This window comes from Indicator indicator, chromosome Z (assembly GCF_027791375.1).
Source record: "Indicator indicator isolate 239-I01 chromosome Z, UM_Iind_1.1, whole genome shotgun sequence".
In the NCBI taxonomy this organism is placed as follows: Eukaryota; Metazoa; Chordata; class Aves; order Piciformes; family Indicatoridae; genus Indicator; species Indicator indicator.
Window position 1 is genome coordinate 48446087 of NC_072053.1, and position 21510 is coordinate 48467596.

A 21510-nucleotide genomic window follows, 5' to 3' on the forward strand; every position below is an offset into this window, starting at 1 on the left:
ATATTTACATAGAACTCTTCAAAAAAGTTTGTGTCAGGAACACCTCTGCTATGAGGATAGGTTGAAGGAGCTGGGGTTTTCTGCTTAAAGAATAGAAATCTCCAGGGGGACCTTATAGCTGCCTTCCAAGATCCTACATGAAGGCTGGAGAGAGACTGTTCATAAAGAAGTCTACCAATAGGACAAGCGGGAATGGTTTTAAGCTGAGGGAGAGGATCTTAGGCAGAAATTCTTCCATATAAGGGTGGTGGGACTCTAGAATGGGTTTCCGCACCCTGAATATTTTTTTCTGCGTGTTCCCTCCTCGTGCATGCAGCTCATGAGAAGCTAAATCAACCCATTTGATTTTACCTTACCTGCCACTAAGGAAAAAAAAAGTAACTATTAAAAAAAACAAGGAGGCTAAAACTTTAAGAATGACAGAGACTTCAAGGGTGTTTTCTGATGTCTCTGGCTGCCTTGCTAATCTCAGAATACAGACAGAAGGTGAGAGCACTGCCTGACAACTCAGTCTGGCAGGGGCATTTACCACTAGAGTCCCAGCTCAGCCCTGGAGTCATGTGGCAGCAAGGAGGGTTCTACCTCAGATAACAGGCTAGAAGACTTCACTTCAGATAGTCCCTGAAGACGCACTGTGTTGTATTACAATTCAGATGTCTATTTCCAGATGTGCAAAGAAGAATTTATGTCTGTCTGCATGAATAAATCAGCCTTATTATTTTCCCTTTATCAATTTTCCTTAAAGACAGTAATTCTGGTGTTTGAGTTTTTCTGACAAATACAAGCTGCTCCATTCTTTTAGTACTTCATCATTTTGCAGCTTAGACTGGCATGTTGCTGGAGTGCTGTGTTCACAAATCAGAATGTGAATTTCTCAGAAGCTAGAGCATACTTTCCAACAAGCTGTGGAATTTCATTGGGTAGGCAATGGAAGAGGCTGCTTCAGCAAGTCAGAAAGGGCCATGCCCCCGAAAACAATCACACTTGTAGCAATGAGATATGTATTTCATAAAACTAATGCTTCCAAAATAGTGCCTTCAGAGAGATCTAATCTTATATTAATTTAATAGAAAAGACATTTGCCATGAATGAGGAACGGTCCGGTGCTAGTGCCTTAGTATTAAAAACAGCACGTTAAGACCAGCAGTAAAGACTGTGTACCACCTGCTGGTTAAGTTTGTTTTCTTATTATTACTGTGACCGTTTTCTGCTGAATTCATTTTCTTAAATATTAGAAGGTTCCATTACTACATTATGCAAACTGATATTGTCATTGCCTACCACTGCATTACAAGAATCACAGCATGCCAGGTTGGAAAAGACCCCAAGGATAATCTGGTCCAAGCTTCCTAGGCAATAGTATCATTGAAATGAGATGGCCAAGCACCCTGTCTAGATGAGTCATAAAACTGGCCAATGTAGGGAAATCCACTACTTAGGAAATTATTCCAATGTCTAATTGTTCTCAAGGTGAAAAGATTTTTTTCTGGAGTCCAATTGAAATCTCCCTGGGAGTAACTTGTACCCATTGTCCCCTATCTTTCCGTGTGACACCCTGTAAAAAGGGTGTCTCCATCTTCCTGGTAGCTACCCTTTATGTACTGATATATAAGGGTTTGCAGAACAAAGAGTGTCTGGATGGTGAGCATAGGCTTGTGTTCATACATGAATTCCTGGAACTCATCTCCACATAGAGGAAACAGACACAATTTAATTACTTCCTTGCTGAAAGAGAAACCGCAAAATCTCTACCTCGTGTTGACAAGTAATGGATATTTTTTACTTGCCTCTGTTATTCCTGTATCTTAGTGTACAGTCACTGTGATTAACACAATGGCTGTTTGGGGACAGTCTAAACTCACTTCCATATTATGCTACTGAGCATACATAAGGGGTAGTAAGTCATTCTAGGTGGCTTCATGACTAACATGCAGCTCCGGTGCTGTTAAATTAAACAAAACAAGTATTATGCTGAAGTAGCTGGGTGCATTGAGCTGAGATCAAGACTATCTGCGTCATTGAAGGTGCTTGCTATTTTATTGTGTTCCAAATTTTTCAGAAAGGCACAGTACATGAGCAGTCTGTATTGCAAGGCTAACTTTCATAGCCCAGTATTATCTTAATAACACAGGCCTTTGACTCAGCTTATTGGTTACTTACCCAAAGTACCCAGTAGTTATTGAGTGATTTAGCGGTTTCTTTTCTTTTTGAATTATGAATAAAACCTTTTTATCTTCAGGAGTTTTCTTTTTGACTCAAAATGCTGCAGCAAACCCATCAATGTTTATGAAGAGCTTATACTAGGAAGAACTTGACTTGATGATATACTAGTTACAAAACAAAAATTAAACTGTGCTTTTCAGCAAGACGCACGGGCCCAGTGAATGTATATGCTACTTAAACACAATCTGCAACTGTCTATTAGCATACAAGTAGATATGTTCTGAATAAAATATTAGATAAACCAGATGGACTTCAAGAATTTACTAGCATTTTGTCACTCAAACTACATCTCTTTTGGCCTTTCACAAAGGTAAAAAAATTCCTTTGGATCCCTTTTTTTTACAGAATCTGACTTCAAAACCAACTTTTTCAGCTAAGATTTTTTAATGCTGATAGAATCTTTTTTGCAGAGAGGCACAAGAGTGGGTGATGACTTCTCAAACAGTAAAAATCTGTATTTCCTGCAGAATTTACTTGTTGTGAACACCACTAGAAGTCTAGAGGTCTGGAACAGGAAAGAATCCTGTAACTACTGGCCTGCTGGTTGCCGAAACAACTCTTATCTCTCCCATGGAAACACTCTGTGAGATTTCCAGCGTAAAGTGTACTGACGCTATTTGGTTCTCTGTATCCAAATGAAGTGCCAGCCCTCTTCAGTAGTGACTGTAGCAACTCTACTAATTTTGATGGTTTAAATATTCTATGCAGACAGTGCAAATCAATATGAATAGTTAGTACGTAGTGTTAAGATGATGATTACAGGGTAATTTTAAATTCTGTAAGCCCCATTTGATCTCTTATTGCTGAAGTGATAAAAGTGTATTATCTTTTTTCAGCTGCCAAAAAGTCAGATTTAAGTTAGCTGGGGTTTGCCATTGACTCCGCAGAGAAGGAAATCTAATCCTAGGACTAGGGTTTTTATTTCAGTAAGTCTGTTATATTACACTGAAGCCTTGAAAACTTTTTGATCCTGATGCTTTTCACCTGCTCTCAAATCAGGTACGACTTCTGCTAACAAAAACACAACACCAGACCTACTCTTGAAGAAAAAGTACACAATTTAGGTAGCTGTTTGATCCTGAATCTCTGCTGTGCCATCTTTAGTACAAATCTATAAAGATCGATGTTCTTTTTGTTGCTTACATTCAGTAAGTAGACATATTCTGCTTCATTTGGTGCTTACCACCCACACAAGTATCGCAAATGGAGTCACCTAGTAGATAACTAATGAAACTTGGTAGCAGCCTCTTCTGCTTGGTGGCAAGGAGCAGGACTAGAGGAAATGGTTTCAAACTGCACCAGGGAAGGTTCATGCTCGATGCTAGGAAATACTTCTTCACAGAGAGGGTTATCGAACATTGGAATGGTCTGCCCAGGGCAGTGGTGGAGGTGTTTAAGCATTGTGTGCACCTGACATTTACAGACATGGTTTAGTATTGACCCTTCAGTGCTGGGTCAAAGTTTGGAGTGGATGAATTTGGATATCTCTTCCAACTGGATGTTTTCAGTGATTCTGTGAAATCTCACCTTTTCCTGTATATTCTGTAATTAAAAATGCAGCTATAGAAATTAAATTTAGAATATTTGTTTTTCCCCCAAAAATAGAAGCTTGTGAATACATCCATTACCCAATTACTGTTAAGAAGTAATTGTGGGAAAGGCACACTGAATCATTACACAACTCTGTCAGTTGTTCCAATAAAGAATGTTGTCACAGTTTGAGAGCTGAAATCCCCCTCCCACACCAACAATAACCAGGCTAACTCAGTCTGGAAGCAAATGAAAGCTGTATTTACAGGCAAAACTACAATCTATGATGAAATGATGAAATGCAATGAATATGTACAAATACACACTGCTCACAACATTTACAAATATGCACAATCAACAAAAAAAACAACAAAGCCCCCTGGCCCCTCTCAAGGGGCTGTGCCTCCCTTTTCCCCTAGCCCCCTCCTTCCCCCTCCACCCCCCCCCCCCCAACCCGAGCAGGCAAAAGGGAAGAAAGTCAAGAAGCAGAGAGAGGTTCATTAGACTTAGCTTGTCAAGGTCAGTATGTGTGTTACCTTCAGCCAGAAAAGAAGCAGGAGGCAGACTGAGAGAAGACAGACTGCAAGACTGCCTGGCTGCTCAGACTTGTTTTGAGTAGTGGTTCTTAAACATTTCTATCTCTCCAATGGAAGTGTTTAGAATAATCATTCTTTTGCTTTCTTACACCCAGTAGTGGTTTATTTATATTCTTTCACTTTCTCTCCTCAAACTTTGTGAAGAAAAATTAAAAAGACAGTCTTAAAGCCATCACAAATGTGAAGACAAAAATGTACTGTGTGACAGAGCAACTTCCACATTAGATAATATAGACCAATTTTTGCAATCAGGGAATTCAATGCAATTTATGAACTCCACAATACTGTTCAGAAACCTTTCTTACTCCCTGGCTCTAATGTGTCTGGGGAAAACTAGTTTCTTTTGCCTTTCTTAGAAAACAGAATTACACTTTCTGTGGCTTCAGATGGGTCATGGAGACTCATTCATTACTGGTGTAATAGAGCTCAATGGACATGCACCAGGTCCCAACACACACTGCAATGATTTCTGTCTCTTGGGAACTCCCAGGCTGACTACAAACATTTCAGCAGCTTGTCAAGATTTTGCACTTGGTAAGGGGTAAAATTCCAAGCCATCAAAGGGGACCACTGGCCTAAGAATTTACTCAAACACTCATAATTATCTAGCATTGGGGCAGATCTGTCAGTGGCATTTTTGGGAGAGTTCTATATTGCTCTGAACAAAACCTGGCCTGCCAGTAGCCAGCAGAGTAACAGTACAGCTCTAAGACTTTCCCCTGATATAACACTCATCATCAGAAGGAATCTGTACAGAATGCCAGTGCATCAGCCCCAGCTGCCCCAAAAAACAAATACACTGACATAGTGAACACACCACAGAAAAAAAACTTACATAAAACACTCTTAACAAGCCTCATGCCTTAATTGAACCTTCTCACTTTCTCACTTCTCATTATCTCAACCCTTTTGTCTCCTGCCAAGACTGACTGTCTTAGTTAAGACAGCTGCTTTTGAACCACACATTGGGTGCCAAGAATGTAAGAGGTTAGCACACTGTAATGGGTTAACCTGTTTCCCCCCAGCACAGAAGAAAGGGCAAAGTAACACACATTAAAAAAAAAACCTCTGGATTGAGATAAATTCTTGAGATAAAAAGAGTTTAATATAAAAGAGATAGCATAATGCTCAATTATCTTAGCCTATTTACAAAAAAAGCACAGCAGAAAGCAGCAGCAAGCAGAAGCCAGTGAGCTGAACCACTATATCCCTCCTCCTCACAGTGAGATCCCAGTGGGAAAGAGCCAACACCCAAAACACTGAAACTCAAAAGCAGCAACAGGAGCAGGAAGCCTCTCATGTTACAATCAGAACTTCAAGCCCCTTAATACTTCGTTCCACCCGGCATTTTCATTTTGAAGCTGGCGCAAGGCAGGATGGTTTTGAATAACAGCAGGAAATACTCAACCCATGACACATTGCTTACTACCTGATCAAGTGATGGATACAGGTTAAATTGTCCAGACTATCCAGACTAATATTAGCGTGCTTGGCTGTTTCTTCACAGAAGTTGTCCTATCGGGACTGTTAGTTTAGAAAAAGAGCATTATTGCATATCCACAGTTGAGTCCAAAAGGAACATGTTTATTCAAGAATAAAACTAAGACTGTGATTTTTTGGCTGTGATTTGCTGAATAAACTAATGGGACTTATGTGGGGACACCCACCCACATAACAGCCAGAGAAAACTGAGACTCTCTATATAAAACCAAACTATGATAGTACATACAGAGGTCTTATTCAAGAGGTCAGATACACATATTGATAGAAGTTGACTCTAACCCCTGCAGTTACATGGGTGCCTGCTCACCTGGAAGAAAAGGAATGCTTTCTGGGAGAAATACCCATTTCCCATATATGGCAACTAACATCTCCTTTAAAAGCGTGTTTTTGGGGCCTTTCCTTTGGTATGTGCTGAAAGCCATGCATAATTCTTGTATCATCAGTGGACCGATGTTTGTGGATAATTGCTGTTTTGGGACCAGCTCCTGTATACTAGTTTTCAATTGTTCTTAACTCCTGTTACTTGGTTCTCAGATGTCAGAGCCTTACAAGTAACAAAGCTTCGTTGTTTTATTCACTGTACTATTCATGTCCCTTTCTACCTATTTAAGTCCCTTTATATTTTCAGAGGAAGATCTGTAAAAGTAGTGTCATGTGAATAGCTGTAAGAGCCCTGTCAACAGTAGTAGAGATCAAGGAACACAACTACATCACTTATACTCTACAATTCTTTCCTGAATTAGGGTGTTGGAATAGCTGGGATTATACCCAAGTTTGAATGAAAATACCTATCTTATCACCCAAAACCATTTCTCTCTTTGTGGTTGTTCTTAACCAATTCCAGTATTGCACGTCTCCATAGAAACACATCTGTGTTTATCGTTACAGTCTGGTGGTGTGCACAGCCCAGTCATATGAAGGACAATATCTAAATTCCATTCCCCGATTTTACGCTTTGTGACTTAGAAGTTATATTTACTGATGTTTCTTCAACTTTAAAATCAGAGCTGGTATTTCACTGCCTGGAGAGTCAAGGATGGCCTAATGTAACAGAGTGAAACATATTGTATAAGGGAAGAGTATCATTTTCAATATTTTTACTGTCAAAACTGTCATTCCACTGGAAAATATACATAATCCCTTCTAAAATGTTGCCAGTGCTGTGAGACTTAAAAAGTATGTGGACATCATAAAGTGCAAAGTTTTTTATATTGGACAGAGCTGTGAAATTTCCATAGCCTTTTCTTTTTAGTCATTTATGGCACTTGGTGCCATGGTTTAGATAGTCATGAGGTTTAGGGTGACAGGTTGGACTCGATGATCTTTGAGGTCTCTTCCAGCCTTCTTGATTTTATGATTCTATGATTCTATGATTTAGGGGTTGACACAGCTCTCTAGTCTGGAACAAAAGCTACCAGTTATGGGGGAAGACAAACATCTACAGTAATCGCAGTCAAACTATTTTCTGCGTACCTATACAGCTCCTCAATTGCAGAACTGATGTTTTTCTTATAAACACTTATTTTTTTGTTTGTTCTCTGTGTCTTACGGAACAATGAGTCTCCAACAAATTATTGGATCAAAGAAAAAGTGAAGTGTTGCAGTGCTTCCATAATACAGAAGGAGATACAAAATTTTAAAACTTCACAATCAACAGAAACCTTTTTCCCCTCACACCTACTCCCTCTTATTTCTTCTTTTGACTTTCTTACTCTACCACTTAATGTAGCTTTTCTGTAAACATAGCTCTCTCTAATCTTTCTGTTCCTGAATTCCGTCTTGTTCGGCCATTCCTTTTCTTCTGAGGTATTATCCATTGACTCACCTGCTCACTTTGATCTTTGCTATGCCTCCACATCAAGCAGCTTTTTCCTTGAGTTAAACAGGATTATTCTTTGCAAGAAAAAAGGAAATACTTTCCCCTCTTATCTGAACCATTTTGAGGCTTTGCATGACTGACCTTCTTTAATATTTTGTTTTATCATACTCTTATTTTTCTTTTCACGGTAATTTTCTTCTAATATACTCAGGAAAGCCTAGCTAAAATATAAATGTCAACATGTACTGTGGAAGGAATTGCCTGGTTTTTTGAACCAACCCATGGTCTCAGACAGTAGTTTCAGGCTGCATTTGCAATTGTAGGAAAAAGATACTTTTTTCCTGGCATACGTAACAAGCTTGCATATAATTTGTGTTTGTCAGAGGCGAGATTTAAAAATACTCAAAAGTTTTCTGGAGATAGCAAGGAAAAAAATCACTTTGAATGAATTTTAAATCACTGTATATTTTCTCCTGATGGCATAGTGAAATGATGGTGAGCAACAACCTTGCCTTATTCCCAGCATACTTAAAGATGCTATGAATACAATATAAAAAGAGCACCTTTGGCTGCCTTCTCTGCTCTCATCACTAATACTCTGTTTTTTTTTCTCTGACTTCAGCATTCCACTGTCTAGTCGTCAGGCACTACTTCCTCTCTTGCCTCTTTCATGACAGAGGGTAAAATGCCTTTCTGTGCAGGTGTGCACTGCATTATCCCTGCTCATTTGCTGGTGTTTCGTCTCTTTCCAAACAAATACAAGACAAAAATCTGAATATATTTCAGCTCACTATTCATACACTGAAGCAGTCGAGGTTAACCCTGCTGAAAACAAAAAAAGGAAATGTTGACATATAATGGAATATTTTAGAAATACTAAGTACAACCTGGTGTTGCATCACTATTGAAATTCAGTCCTGGGCTTGAATAGAAGCAGCTATTCTGTCTCTGTGGAGGCCCCCTTCTAGGGGGAAAAAAAAAGTGGTGTGATGGGAGGAAAGGACTCGCTTTTTGGTTAGAAAAGACCAGAAAAAGGAATTGAATATGCTGGTAGTTGGGAAGACTTTTTATGGCCTGTGATTAATTTCACCGAATACCACGTTTTAAAACTATTTCAAAACAGTGTTTTACATTCATTCCCATTGTGACCTAGCAAATTTGCAGTGAATGATGACTGTGGCTGCTGACCAGTCAATAGGTAGCTATTGCTCTTGCTTCTCATACTAGAGATAAAATCAACTTCTATGTAGAGTATAGGCCTGTTTGCATACTGTGGCATACTCATACTGATAAAGGGACAACATTTGTATATCCACCTAGGCTATGCTGACTTAGAGAGGATTTTGTTAAGCAAAGCAAACAAATAATAGAAACTATCACAACCTGCTCCTTGTCCTCCTAAGTACCTCTGTGCTCACAGCACTTCAGGAATTGTCTCACCTATGACTTCCTTTTGACTGCATCTTCACGTAGCAGCATCTTTGGCATAGCCTATTCTTAGCCAGGTCTTTAATTTGGCAACTGCTCTTAAGGAGACTACATGTAGATACCCGCATATGGACAGCTGGGATTTGTATTTGTAAGGTAATCCTCCAAATAGATGCATATAGAACTTGGGAGATCCTAAGTAGAAGTGTAATATCTGTGTTTTACAGTGTGTGAATAATTGCAGGAAGTCTCTTTGGTATTTGCTGCTCTCAGGTAAGACTTTGCCTAAAGTGCAAGCAGTATCAATGTGAAGGCAGAAAAACAACGGAATGCAACACATTAGGTTAAACTGATCCTGCTGAGCCAGAAACTGTGTAGAGGAAAGGGAAAGAAAAAGTAATCTGTTAAACAAGAATGGAGCTGGTGCTAAACAGAAAGTAGTGTATGAAAATTGATCTCTTCCTTTGCTCACCCCTCCCCTTCACCCTTGCTTTCTATCTTGCTGGCTTTTATTTTTTCCCCCCACCATCTCCCTTTTCGTGTTTGCTTTCTATCTGCTCTGCCTGAAAATTAGGTTTCTGCCCTGCTGGACTGTAATTACTGCTGGCAAGTATCATAGTGTGCTGCAATTACTGTGCTTGTGTAGAAGGTCTGTTTTAGCACATGGATTTCCTAGCACATTTTCCTAGGAGGAATTAGGACACAATTAGGGTTTTTTTTGTAGAATTTAATCCTGATCACATTAAAATTCTTCAGTAAAATCTGCAATGAGATAGAGGGAAGACCTTTCCTTTTTTTTTTTTTTTTTTTTTTTGAGGAGTGTCATCTTCCTGCTTTTAAAGACCAAACCTCAGGCAGGTCAAAACCACAAATGAAGGCAAATGCAAGGCAGACTTGTGACACAAGGGTTTGACTGGTGAGGCCCAATCTCCTTGCCCTGAGAGCGGGCCAGGAGTGCCCCCAAAACTGGAAGTAGCTGCTATCTGCTGTACTTTATAAGTAGATCACTGTGGGCATATCAAAAGACATCCAGACATGAAAGCTACATTTATCAGCAATGTGCATGCATTAACCCTACTTTTGCAGCTTGTTGTTGCAGCTGGTTTTGGTGACTCAGAAGTTTATCTATTTCAGGTGTGTTTTCATTTGAACATTTTGCTCCTTCTTTGTTGTGGAACAATACGGTTTTGTAGTTGTAAGGGATGTTAACATCAGCTTCTATTGTACTTGTGAAGAAGAGAAAAAAAATAGAGTTTAAATAAAACTCACTCTTGGAAGTCACAGTTATTTGCTGAGGTACCTCAGCAGAAAAGTCATTTCAAGCCAATAAATAGGGTGAACACCGAGGAAAGAAAGGAGGAAATTGAAAAAAGACCATCCCCAAAATTCCCACGGGAGTGGCAGAGAATCAGAAAAAAAATCTATTCTTTTAAAATAATTGACTTTAATATCACCAATTGAAACTGCCAGCTACATGAAAGTAATAACATGGCCCAATTCTCTGGGAGAGAGGAAAAAAAAATAAAAAGAGTACTTGATTTTTTTTTTCCTTCTTTGAATGTAAATTGGCTTTTTGGCTCTAAAGAAATACCTGCATAGGGTAAACGGTAATTTTTCTCTCTAGTACAATTTCACTGTGCTCAGAAAAATAGAAAGCCATTTTGTAGATACAGTCTGAATCAGATCAGCATAAAGAAAATTTCTGCTTCATCTTCCTTTTCTCACAGCAATACAAAAAAATGGCTCGTGGTAGTCTAACTAATACTCCAGCCTGTACCTTTTGTTTTCTTTTGGCAGAGTAAAAAAGTCTTAAGCATGTATTACATTTTATCCCAGACTTCTTGGGGAATTATTTTTTTCATTATTGAATGTTCAAGTTTTCATATACACATCCTACCAGGTTGGTTTCCCTTTTATTTTTTCACTGAAGTTTTAAGAGCCTAGGACTCAACAACAGGCTTAGACAGGACTGTGGTTGGTCTTGTTAAAGTTGAATGGCTCTTAGTCATTGTCTCTTCATTTAAAGAAAAAAGGCTTTATTTTTATTTTAGCAATGAGCAAGTTTCTGAGTCTTTAATTTACTGATATTTTTGCATCTGGGTGGTAGATATTCATCCAGCAAGATGTGGCTGGAAAAAGAGGTTGCTGTTGCAAATATTTTCCTTTGACATAGCAGTTTGATAGACATTAGTGCTGTAGCATCTGTAAGCCCATTCTAACAGGGCTCTAGACAATGTCCAATTTTCACAGCACTTGTGTTTTGTTTCTCAGTTCTCTGCAGTGATTTACATGGCAGAGTGCCTGTAAATGGCAAGTAGCAAGGTGTCTGACACAGAAATGACTGTTGAAAGTAGATTAATATATTGCAAACAGAATTCTTACTTTTTAATTAGGGGGAAAGAAATCAGCAAAAGAACAGGTCTCCAAGACAGTTCTTATGAAATCTAGAGATACTGAACATTTCTAAGTGTAAATACTTTAGGATGTGTCCCTATTTCCTCATGCCTCTGACTACAAAAATTAAAGGATGCAGGGAAAACTGTAAATGCTGTATAAGTAAAGAAGTAAATCAGTGTTTTAGGAACAATTGCTCTTCTTGTAACTGTACTCATAAAATGCAGAAACACAGAAACACAATTCATGCTTTCTTTCTGGAAAGGTAAAGAGAGTCTTTATCACAAGGCACTAGGATCTCAACCCAGTGAGAAAATGTACATTTTTCTGCCTCTCAGTATTTTACAAACTCATGCATAAAAAAGAAAATAAACATTTAAATATGCTAGGGGGAAAAAAAAAAACAAACACAAAAAAACAGAAAATAACAACGTTGGGGAGGCGGAAATGGAAAAACCAAAGGAAAAACCGTTTGGGGAATGCATTTGCAACAGACGCTGTGAAAAAAGGCAGGGTGAGTGTGCAGCCCCCTTCCTTGATGAATCATTTGAGTATAATGAATCATGACAGCAGCCTAACATAAAGCTGCAATGGGTAGGTCTGCTCAAGATGCTTAGAGTTCCTCACAGGCTGCTACTCAAGGACCAAAAACGTAGCAGCAATATTCCTCCAGTCCCACTGTTATTGAAGGAGAAAGAAAGTCACAACTACCTGGTTTGGTAATGATCTGTCTTTGCCAGGTAAAGTAGAACTGATGATATAAATGGTTCAACAGTCAGCATGCGGCCACTTTAGGGCTTGTTTTCCAAAATTCGTTCTTCAGAACCATTAGTGATGAAATAGTTTTCTTTAGCATTTTAAAAGCAGATGTCACTATACTCTGACATCTAGCAGTGTCAGCAACAAACATATCTGGCAAAGATACAAGGTGAACAAGTTATACCTGAAGAATGCTGGGAGTCAGGGCTAAGATTTTATCAACAGTGTGAAGAAGTTCGCTCCTCACTTAATTACAACCCTATTTTAAATCTTCCACTTTGTGAATGAACAGAAAACATTAATCAAGCTTTAGGGTGATATTGGAAAGACAAGACAATCAGTCTTCCCAAAACTGTGACAGGACAAAGACCTCCTAAGAGGTCCAAACTAATTAAAAGCTGTTTTACCAAGTTGGGAGGTAACAGTTTAAAGAATCATAGAATCACTCAGGCTGGAAAAGACCTTTAAGACCATTGAGTCCAACCATAACCCAACTACCATGATCACCAAACCACATCCTGAAGCACCACATCTATACACTTCTTGAACACCTCCAGGTATGGTGACTCCATCACCTCCATGAGCATTCTGTTCCAATGCCTCACCATTCTCTCAGTAAATAAGTTTTTGGTAATGTCCAATCTAAACCCATTTCCTCTTGTCCTATCGCTACTTACTTGGGAGAAGTGACCAGCAGCAGCCTCACTACCACCTGCTTTCAGGTAGTTGTAATGCATGGGTAAAAGTGTGGTAAAATGCTTCAGAACACAAGGGAGTGTTGTAGGAGGAGTCAGAGATCGCTCAAATGGATGTGATCTAGTAGTTAGTTTATTGAGTTCTGATAAGTAAATTTATGTGTGTAAAAATATTTAATAACCACAGATGGATTCATGGTCAATATTTTACTAATTACTACGCTTAGAGTTAGCATGGGATACAAAGATTGTCGTGTAAGCTTACTATACGTGTCTTAAATGGTACATTCATACAAAAAAATGCTGCTTATTGACCTAGTGTCAGGTAAGGGATCCATCAGCAGGTAAGGGATCTCTCAGCCTTGAGGGTAACCTTGATAAGTGTCCCTACCCAAGAGGAGATCACTGCTGTGCAGACAGCTGCTATGGCGGGATCGCTCAATGGGCCCTGATGGCTGCAGATATTTATAGTGTAAAGTGATTGATTCATGTTCAGACTTTCTGCTGTGTTAATGCATGTCAGCTACTTGACAGCCCAGTCCCTAGCCAAACCATTTTTTCAGGGTTTAATGACAAGTTCTCAATAGGATTAACTTGGATCTTTAGGAGAAATGTATCTGTCACAGAGAGACGGCAGCTATGGATACTTAAAGTTAACCTAAACCATAAGGAGAGGCTGAACATATCCGTTTAGCATCCTGAAACATTTTGTACATTGAGAACAGTCAAAAGTCAACAGTATCAACTGAATCTTTGAGTTATTGAACTCGCAGTATTTTGAAATAAATTGTCATGACATTTTGCCTTGGTTGTGTCTGAATTTCTGTACATCACCACCAAATTAATAATAAATCTGGTATGAGTCTGAGCATTATTTCCTTTTTTATTTTTTTTTTTTTGCCAATAACTTTTTTATTTATTTTACTACTTGAATCATGGTAGGCCTCTGGAAAATAATAATAAAGTAACAGTTACTATGTTAAGATAGCCTTTTTATTTTAATGTAACTAAAGTACATAGCTTTAGTTTTAATACATCTGCACTTCATTCTGCTATAGTGGGTTTATTTTTCTGAGGCTTGCAGGGGAGAGGGGTGAAAGAGAAGCAGGAATTATAGGGTTATATGTGATCCAATGCATGCAAAGTGCTTCATTTAGCTTTCCTGTGGCGCTAAGCTGATCAGTGCTTGCAGTTTATGTGATGCCTTTTAATTAGGCTGGAAATTCACTAAGCATGTGGTTAGTTTGAGGTATATTTTTTCTTCCACTGAATTCCTGTTTAGTATTTTCTGTCCCCAATGTGCAGACTGCTTTACCTTTGTCCTTTAAGAAGAAGGGCAGCCACTAAGCGCAATGGTGCAAACAAAACATTCCCAGCATTAGTCTGATCTGCTTGCCTGGCTGTCACACTTCCCTTCAGTGCTAAAGAGATGCACTGTTGCTGCAAAAATTCTGTAGGAAATTGCAAAGCATTTTGAGGGTGTTATGATCAGACTGTTATGTAGCAACACTGTGAATACACCCACTTATTGTCAGCACCTGCTGGAGCACCGTATGAGAAGGGTGAAATTCCTCTTTCCCACTGAGGAAAGAAGTGCTTTCTCTTCCTTCTGCCTTCTGACTCACCTACCTGTCTGCTAACCTCTGTAGCACAGTTCATCATCTGTGGCACGGGAAATGCATCATGAGGATGTACAGTAAAGGGGCTGGTCTCATCAGCTGATATTTGTATTGTGATTTGAGATAAGACATACATAGAAATTTGTATTTCTGCCCACATTATGAATGCTTTACAGGTCAAAGACTGCCTGCACCACAGGGAGAGCTTTCTTGCCTTACCTGATGAAGAGATAAAAACATTGCAAGAAACATCAGGAAACATTTCTGTACCACAAAGTTGATCAAACAACTGAAACAGGCTCCCTAAAGAGATAGTTAATGCCCTAAGCTTGTCAGTGTTTAAGAGGCATTTGGACAATGCTCTTAATAATATGCCTTAACTTTTGGTGAGCACTGGAATGGCCAGGCAGTTGGACTAGATAATCATTACAGACTCCTTCCAACTGGAGCTACTCTATTCTGTAGAGCTGCAGTATATGGATAGGCATCAAGTGGTTTGCCAGAAACATCTGTAGATTCCAGGAGGAGAGAGAAAATAGATATTAAATCATTATTTGCAGTATTTCTGCTTGGTCTCAGGAAACCTTGAAGTGTCAAACCAAGCCTTCATTACCCGAGGAGGACCTCTAGCATAAGTGCTTTCTCATATTGTTTTAGATTTCATCTATTGACTAATTGAGCTAAACCAGTTTCCTATTACTTCATCCCATTTGCTTTTTCAGTCTCTAACATGCTGTGCTATTTTCTACCTCCCTTTCAACCCCCTAGAGCTCTAGGGACAAGTGAAAGTAGAATAGATGCTACAAGAGGCATGCACTGGATTTCTTGGGCTACCCTCTACAGGGCTATTTCTGCCGGCAGGCAGATGTTTGTCACCAAAATGTTACCTTACTCTTGACGAACATATGTATCTCCTGCCTGGGTCATGTTACACCATTCCTTGTGCCCTAATGTTTGCTGACCTCTATCCTAAATGCTGCTGCATTTCAGTGGTGCTGCACGAGTAGGAAACTAGGAATAGAGGGACAACATATGCTGCTGAATGTAAGTGAAAAATATGTTTGCACAATTCCTGACTTTAAAACGTAGAATAAAACTAGGCAGTCTGTACTGGCAGAAGAAAACAGAAAAACAGATCAGAAAGATGACATAGGTTTCATTAGTAAAGGCACTAATAAAAATGAGCAGTCTGAGTTGCTTTGCAAGAAGCAGAGGCCCAAAAGCAGCTATTGCCATGGCAACGAAAGGAGCAAGGGGATTTGCACGTCTATATGTTTCAGTGCAGTTGTAACCAAGAGTGAAATTGGCTTAAAAGAACAGCCTCACTGCATTAATTCCTGTTCTTTGTGAATTGTGTATTTCACCACACTGCCTCAAGGCTCATATTTTGTAGTGATGGGTCCCTGACCACACCTGGCTAAGGAGCTCATCACAATAAATGAGGAAGTGGTCAGTGATCTGCTATGACACTTAGATGGACACCAGTCTGTGGGGCCAGATGGGCTACACCCAAGGGTGCTGAAGTTGCTGGCAGATGTGCTCACCAAGCCACTTTCCATTGTTTACCTGAGGTCCTGGCTAACTGGGGATGTCCCACTGGACTTGAAGGTAGCAAATGTAACATCCATCTACAAGAAAGACAAAAAAGAGGATCCAGGAAAGTATAGACCTCAGCCTGACCTCAGTGCCAGGGAAGGTCATGGAGCAGATCATCTCAAGCACCATTACACAACATAGAGAGAACAACCAGAGAATCAGACCCAGTCAGCATAAGTTTATGAAGGGCAACCTGATCTCCTATGACAAGATGACCTGACTATTGGATGAGGGAAAGGGTGTGGACATTGTCTACCTAGACTTTCGAAAAGCCTTTGAGACTGTTCCCCACAGAATTCTTGTGCACAAACTGGCTGCTCGTGGCTTGATTGAGCACACACTCTGCTGGATAAAGAGTGTTGATCAATGGAGTTAAATCCAGCTAGTGGCTGGTCACAAGAGGTGTTCCTCAGGGCTCAGTGTAGGGACCACTTCTGTTTAACATCTTTATTGGTGATGTTGATGAAGACATAGAGTGTGTCATCAGTAAGTTTGCAGATCAGACCAAGTTAGGTGGGAGTGTCGATCTGCACAAGGCTCTACAGAGGGAGTTGGATACATTGGATCAATGAGCCAACGTTAATGGGATGAGCTTCAACAAGGCCAAATGCCAAGTCCTGCACTTGGGTCACAACAACCCCAAGCAAAGCTACAGGCTTGGGGAAGTGTGGCTGGAAAGCTGTCTGGCAGAAAGGGACCTGGGGGTTCTAATTGACAGGCAACTGAGTATGAGCAAGCAGTGTGCCCAGGTGGCCAAGAAAGCCAATGGCATCCTGGCTTGTATCAAAAATGCTGTGTCCAGCAGGAGTGGGGAGGTGATTGTCCCCTTGTACTCAGCTCTGGGTGGGCCACAATACCTCAAGTACTGTGTTCACTTTTGGGCACCTCGGTACAGGAGAGAGGTTGATGTGCTGGAGCAAGTGCAGAGGAGGGCACTGAAGCTGGTGAAGGACCTGAAGAATAAATCTTATGAAGGGTGACTGAAGGAGCTGGGGCTGTTTAGTTTGGAAAAGAGGAGGCTGAGGGGAGACCTCATTGCTCTCTACAACTACCTGAATGGATGTTGTGGAGAGGCTGGTGCTGGCTCTTCTTCCAGGTAATTAGTGATAGAACAAGAGGGAATGGCCTCATGCTGTGACTGGGTAGGTTTAGAATGACAGAGTAGGTTTAGAATGGACATTAGGAAGAATTTTTTCACAGAAAGAGGGGTCAGTCATTGGAATGTGCTGCCATTGGAATGTGGTTGAGTTACCTGGATATGTTTAAAGGTCATTTGGATGTGGTGCTTTGGGACATGGTTTAGGAGTGAACTTTGTAGAGTAGGGTTATCAGTTGGACTTGGTGATCCTGAGGGTCTTTTCCAACCTGAACATTTCTGTGATTCTGTGACTTTGTGATATTTCTGACCCGTTAGAAGCCCAGTTCTTCGATTATTTATCAAAATTATACTATATAAAACCATTTCAGCCAAAATATTTATTCAATGCCTATAATACCTAATTCCTCCTAGTAGTGTATTTGGAAGATGAAATCTAGTGCTCCTCTAATACAAGAACATTCCTTCATTTCAAATTTCATCCTTTATGTATCACTTTTCTTCCATATGCTCATTAATAGAATTTCCATGTTTAGCAAATTTTTATCTCACAAAAATGTGTTAATTCTATCTAATAAGGCAATTGTTATGTGTATAAATGCTATCAGGACATTTTAATATCCAAATGGTTGTTCCCTGATTTAAGTTCTCTTTTAAAAGTTTACCCTAGTTTTAATAGTATTGTCTTTTAACATTTCAGATCACAGTATTTCGCATGGGATCAGAAGGACACCAGGATATTGATTTAGCTATCCTGACAGCATTACTCAAAGGTAATGGAGTTTCACTCCACGGTGAGTCGGTATCAGTCCAAATGTATTAACTATGTGTCTCTGCTGTGCTGAAAACTTCATTCATGGACAATATCTACCATATTGAGATGGTAAATCTATATGTGAAGTTGAAGTATGCTTTTTTGTTTTAACTGCTTCATACAAATCCAGCTCTTCCTTTAATCACAGTACAGTATCACAGTACAGTTGGAAGAAACCTCAAGAGATCATCAGGTCCAACCCCCCTGCCAGAGCAGGATCACTTAGGGTAGTCCACACAGGAATGCATGCAGGTAGGTTTTGAAAATCTCCAGAGAAGGAGACTTCACAACCTCTTTGGGCAGCCTGATCCAGTGCTCCATCACATGCCCTGTAAAGAAGTTTCTCCTCATGTTGAGGTGAAGTCTTCTATGTTCAAGCTTGAATCCATTGTTCCTTGTCTTATTAGTGCACAGCACCAAAAAGAGATTGGTCCCCTCCACTTCACCCATCCCTCAGATATTGATCACATTAATGAGATCCCCTCTCAGTCTTCTCTTCTCAAGAATAAACAGCCCCAGGGATCTCAGTCTGTCTTCACAAGGGAGATGCTCAAGTCCCCTAATCATCCTCGTGGCGCTCCGTTGGGTTCTCTCCAGCAGGTCTCTGTCTCTCTTGAACTGGGGAGCCCAAAACTGGACACAGTATTCCAGGTATGGTCTCACCAGGGCAGAGTAGAGGGGGAGAAGAACCTCCCTAGACCTGCTGGACACACTTTTCTCCATGCACCCCAGGATACCATTGGCTCTCAGGGCACATTGCTGTTCCATGGCGAACTTGGTGTCCGCTAGGGCTCCAAGGTCTTTGTGGAGCTGCTTTCCAGCAGGGCAACCCCTAACCTGTACTGGTGCCTGTTTTTATTCCTCCCCAGATGCAGGACCCTGCACTTGTCCTTATTGAACTTCATAAGGTTTGCCTGCACCCAGCTCTCCAGCCTGTCCAGGTCACGCTGGACAGCTGCACAGCCTGACAGGGTGCCAGCCAACCCCCCCAGTTTTGTATCATCAGCAAACTTCCTGAGGGTACACTCAATCCCTTAATTCAGGTCATTGGTAAAGATATTCAACAAAACTGGACCCAGTACCAATCCCTGGGAAACACTACTGGCCACAGGCCTCCAAATAATGTTTAAATAGCTATTTGGTTTCCTTTCTGAATTTTTCACTAATGTGTCACAAGAAACATAGTAGTAACTCTCCACTGGCTTATTGAGAAGTCTAATACTCACAAGAAGGCAGCCAAAGACCTTCTTAGACTTAGGTAGCCTTGGTCATTCATAGAACAGAAGGGAGTTACCAGCTTCTAGGCAGAATTGACATCATTGTCAAAGTAAAATGTTATCTGTAGTGATCTATAGGAAAGTCTGGGAGCAATGTGGGTCTCGTTTCAGCCTCCACTGATAGCTAAGAACTCAGGTACTGGGGTGACAAGGGTTTTAATTGTAAACTTCACAGGTTGCTAAATCTTTCTCGGTTACACTTATACTCTTAAAAGATTGTCTTATCATTAATGTTCTGTTGCTACAGTACATTGTAAACCCTGGTCTGGAGATACTTACTCCCTTCAAAACACATTATCAGGTGATTTATCATATGTTTGCAAATAGAGAAACAGATGAGATTTTAAAAGCTCTGAAGCACATGTGCTTATCTGCTGAAGGATTAATCACCTAAGCAAGGGCTGGTAGGTTCTAGCCCTCCATTTATATGGTATTGCCCCAAAAAAAGATTTTCACAAATTGTATGTATTAATCACCATGGTCATCTTTTTGCTGTTTGAACTGTTTTGTGCTGTCTATTACAGGCCATACTGATTTTAGAAACAGATAACAAGAGATACCAAGTAATTTAAAGAGCAATATGAGAAACATTAGTGAATGAACTTCCAGAGGTGACTTGAGAATGTTAGACTTCATGAGGCTCTTCAGCAGTTGGCACTCCCACCCCTTACTAACAGGGTACATAATGGTGTGTAGCAGACCTGAATTTGGGTGATACCAAAAAAAATTAATAAATTGAAAAGGTAATGGGAATTATTTTTGCTTGCTCCAGGGCTCAGTTTTCCTTGCAATTTCTTCCTATGAATGCTCACAAAAGTTATTTGAACAGAAAAGGGAGGAGGCCTGAGCCTAATGGAGCAAAATAATACTTCATCTTTTAACCAGTTATCAGTACAATTTTAAAAATGTTACATTAAAGATTCAAAACAGAAGTCTAAACAGGAGGAGTGAAGCACTGGTGACTTTAAAATTATTACTGCAAGCTGATAGCTACCAGCCAAGCAACTGAGCTGGAATTACTTTGCTCCAGTAGTTTTGGTTTCTTTAGGCTTCTGTAGTAATGCTTTCTCTACTTCTTTTTGCTCATTTATATCAAGATATGAGTTGTTTGTCCTGCTGGTGACATGAGTATTTTGATGCTACCCTGAGGTAACAGGTTTTAGCCATCTGAATAATTACATCTCAAGGCATTTTGGACAACTTCACAGAGAAAGCATGTAAATCAAGGTGAAGAAACGATAAAGAAATTAATTAAAAGCAAGGGACAAGAATTGTATCCATCACCACATTATTCTTTTCTATCTTTAGGAAATATTTTAATTGTAGATTTCGGTTTTGTCTTAAATATAGCTGGCTACTTCATTGTGCTCAGTGTAAAGTGTATTTTCTTCACATTTGTTCTTAAGACAATCACTGAAAGTACTGCTCCTCATTTCTGCTAGAAAGATACTAATTGTGTTAAAAGTTATGATTCCACTTCTTCCAGGTATATTTTCAGGGTCTGAATCCCTTGATTCTTTTACCATCTGGAAAGTTACTTGGTGGTAGCTGAAGAAAATAAATCATAGGCCTGAGAGAGATTGTTTTCTGTTTGAAAAGTTATTCTGCAGTATTTACATGAGCAACAGTACTATGACTGCAGTCTGGGTATATGAGTAGACCTCTGTGATCTGGAATATCCATTTCACAACGATCGAATTGGTCCTGTCATCTCCTTACTAAAATTAAATTACTTTCAATCATCATAATAGTAGTGCAAGAATTCGTAGCAAACTTCTCTTAGATCAGAAGGTGCCTGGATCTATGTGAGCAATTCTGACATCTCCTTTGATGCTTGCTTGTCAGTCTTGATTTGGTAATCTACAAGTGGCAGCAGCACTTGCGTGTTGCTCAAGGGCCAGAGGAACCAAAATTTAGACCTCATCTTCAGTGCTCCTCAGAACTTTCTGATTATTGAAGGTACTCAAAAAGGATTAGATTTATCAGATGTCTCTTGTTAATCTGAGATTTGTCATCACAGGGAAGGAAAGTCCATATAACTTCTAAATCAATGTGTGCAAAGATGAGATAGACTAGTTGTCTTTATCCATACCATGTCTTTGTACAATGGTTCTGGCCCACATGGAAAAAAATATTATCCTTTCCATAAGTATAGCCCCTT

At 39.8% G+C, this 21510-nt stretch overlaps 1 protein-coding gene across 1 annotated transcript in view; it reads left to right on the forward strand.

Moving 5' to 3' along the window:
• TRPM3 (transient receptor potential cation channel subfamily M member 3) overlaps positions 1–21510 on the forward strand; it is a 302338-nt gene that overhangs the window by 213833 nt on the left and 66995 nt on the right. Inside the window, exon 9 of the mRNA XM_054397381.1 lies at positions 17959–18031. Coding sequence (XP_054253356.1) covers positions 17959–18031 — 73 coding nt within the window. The remainder of the gene's footprint in view (positions 1–17958; positions 18032–21510) is intronic.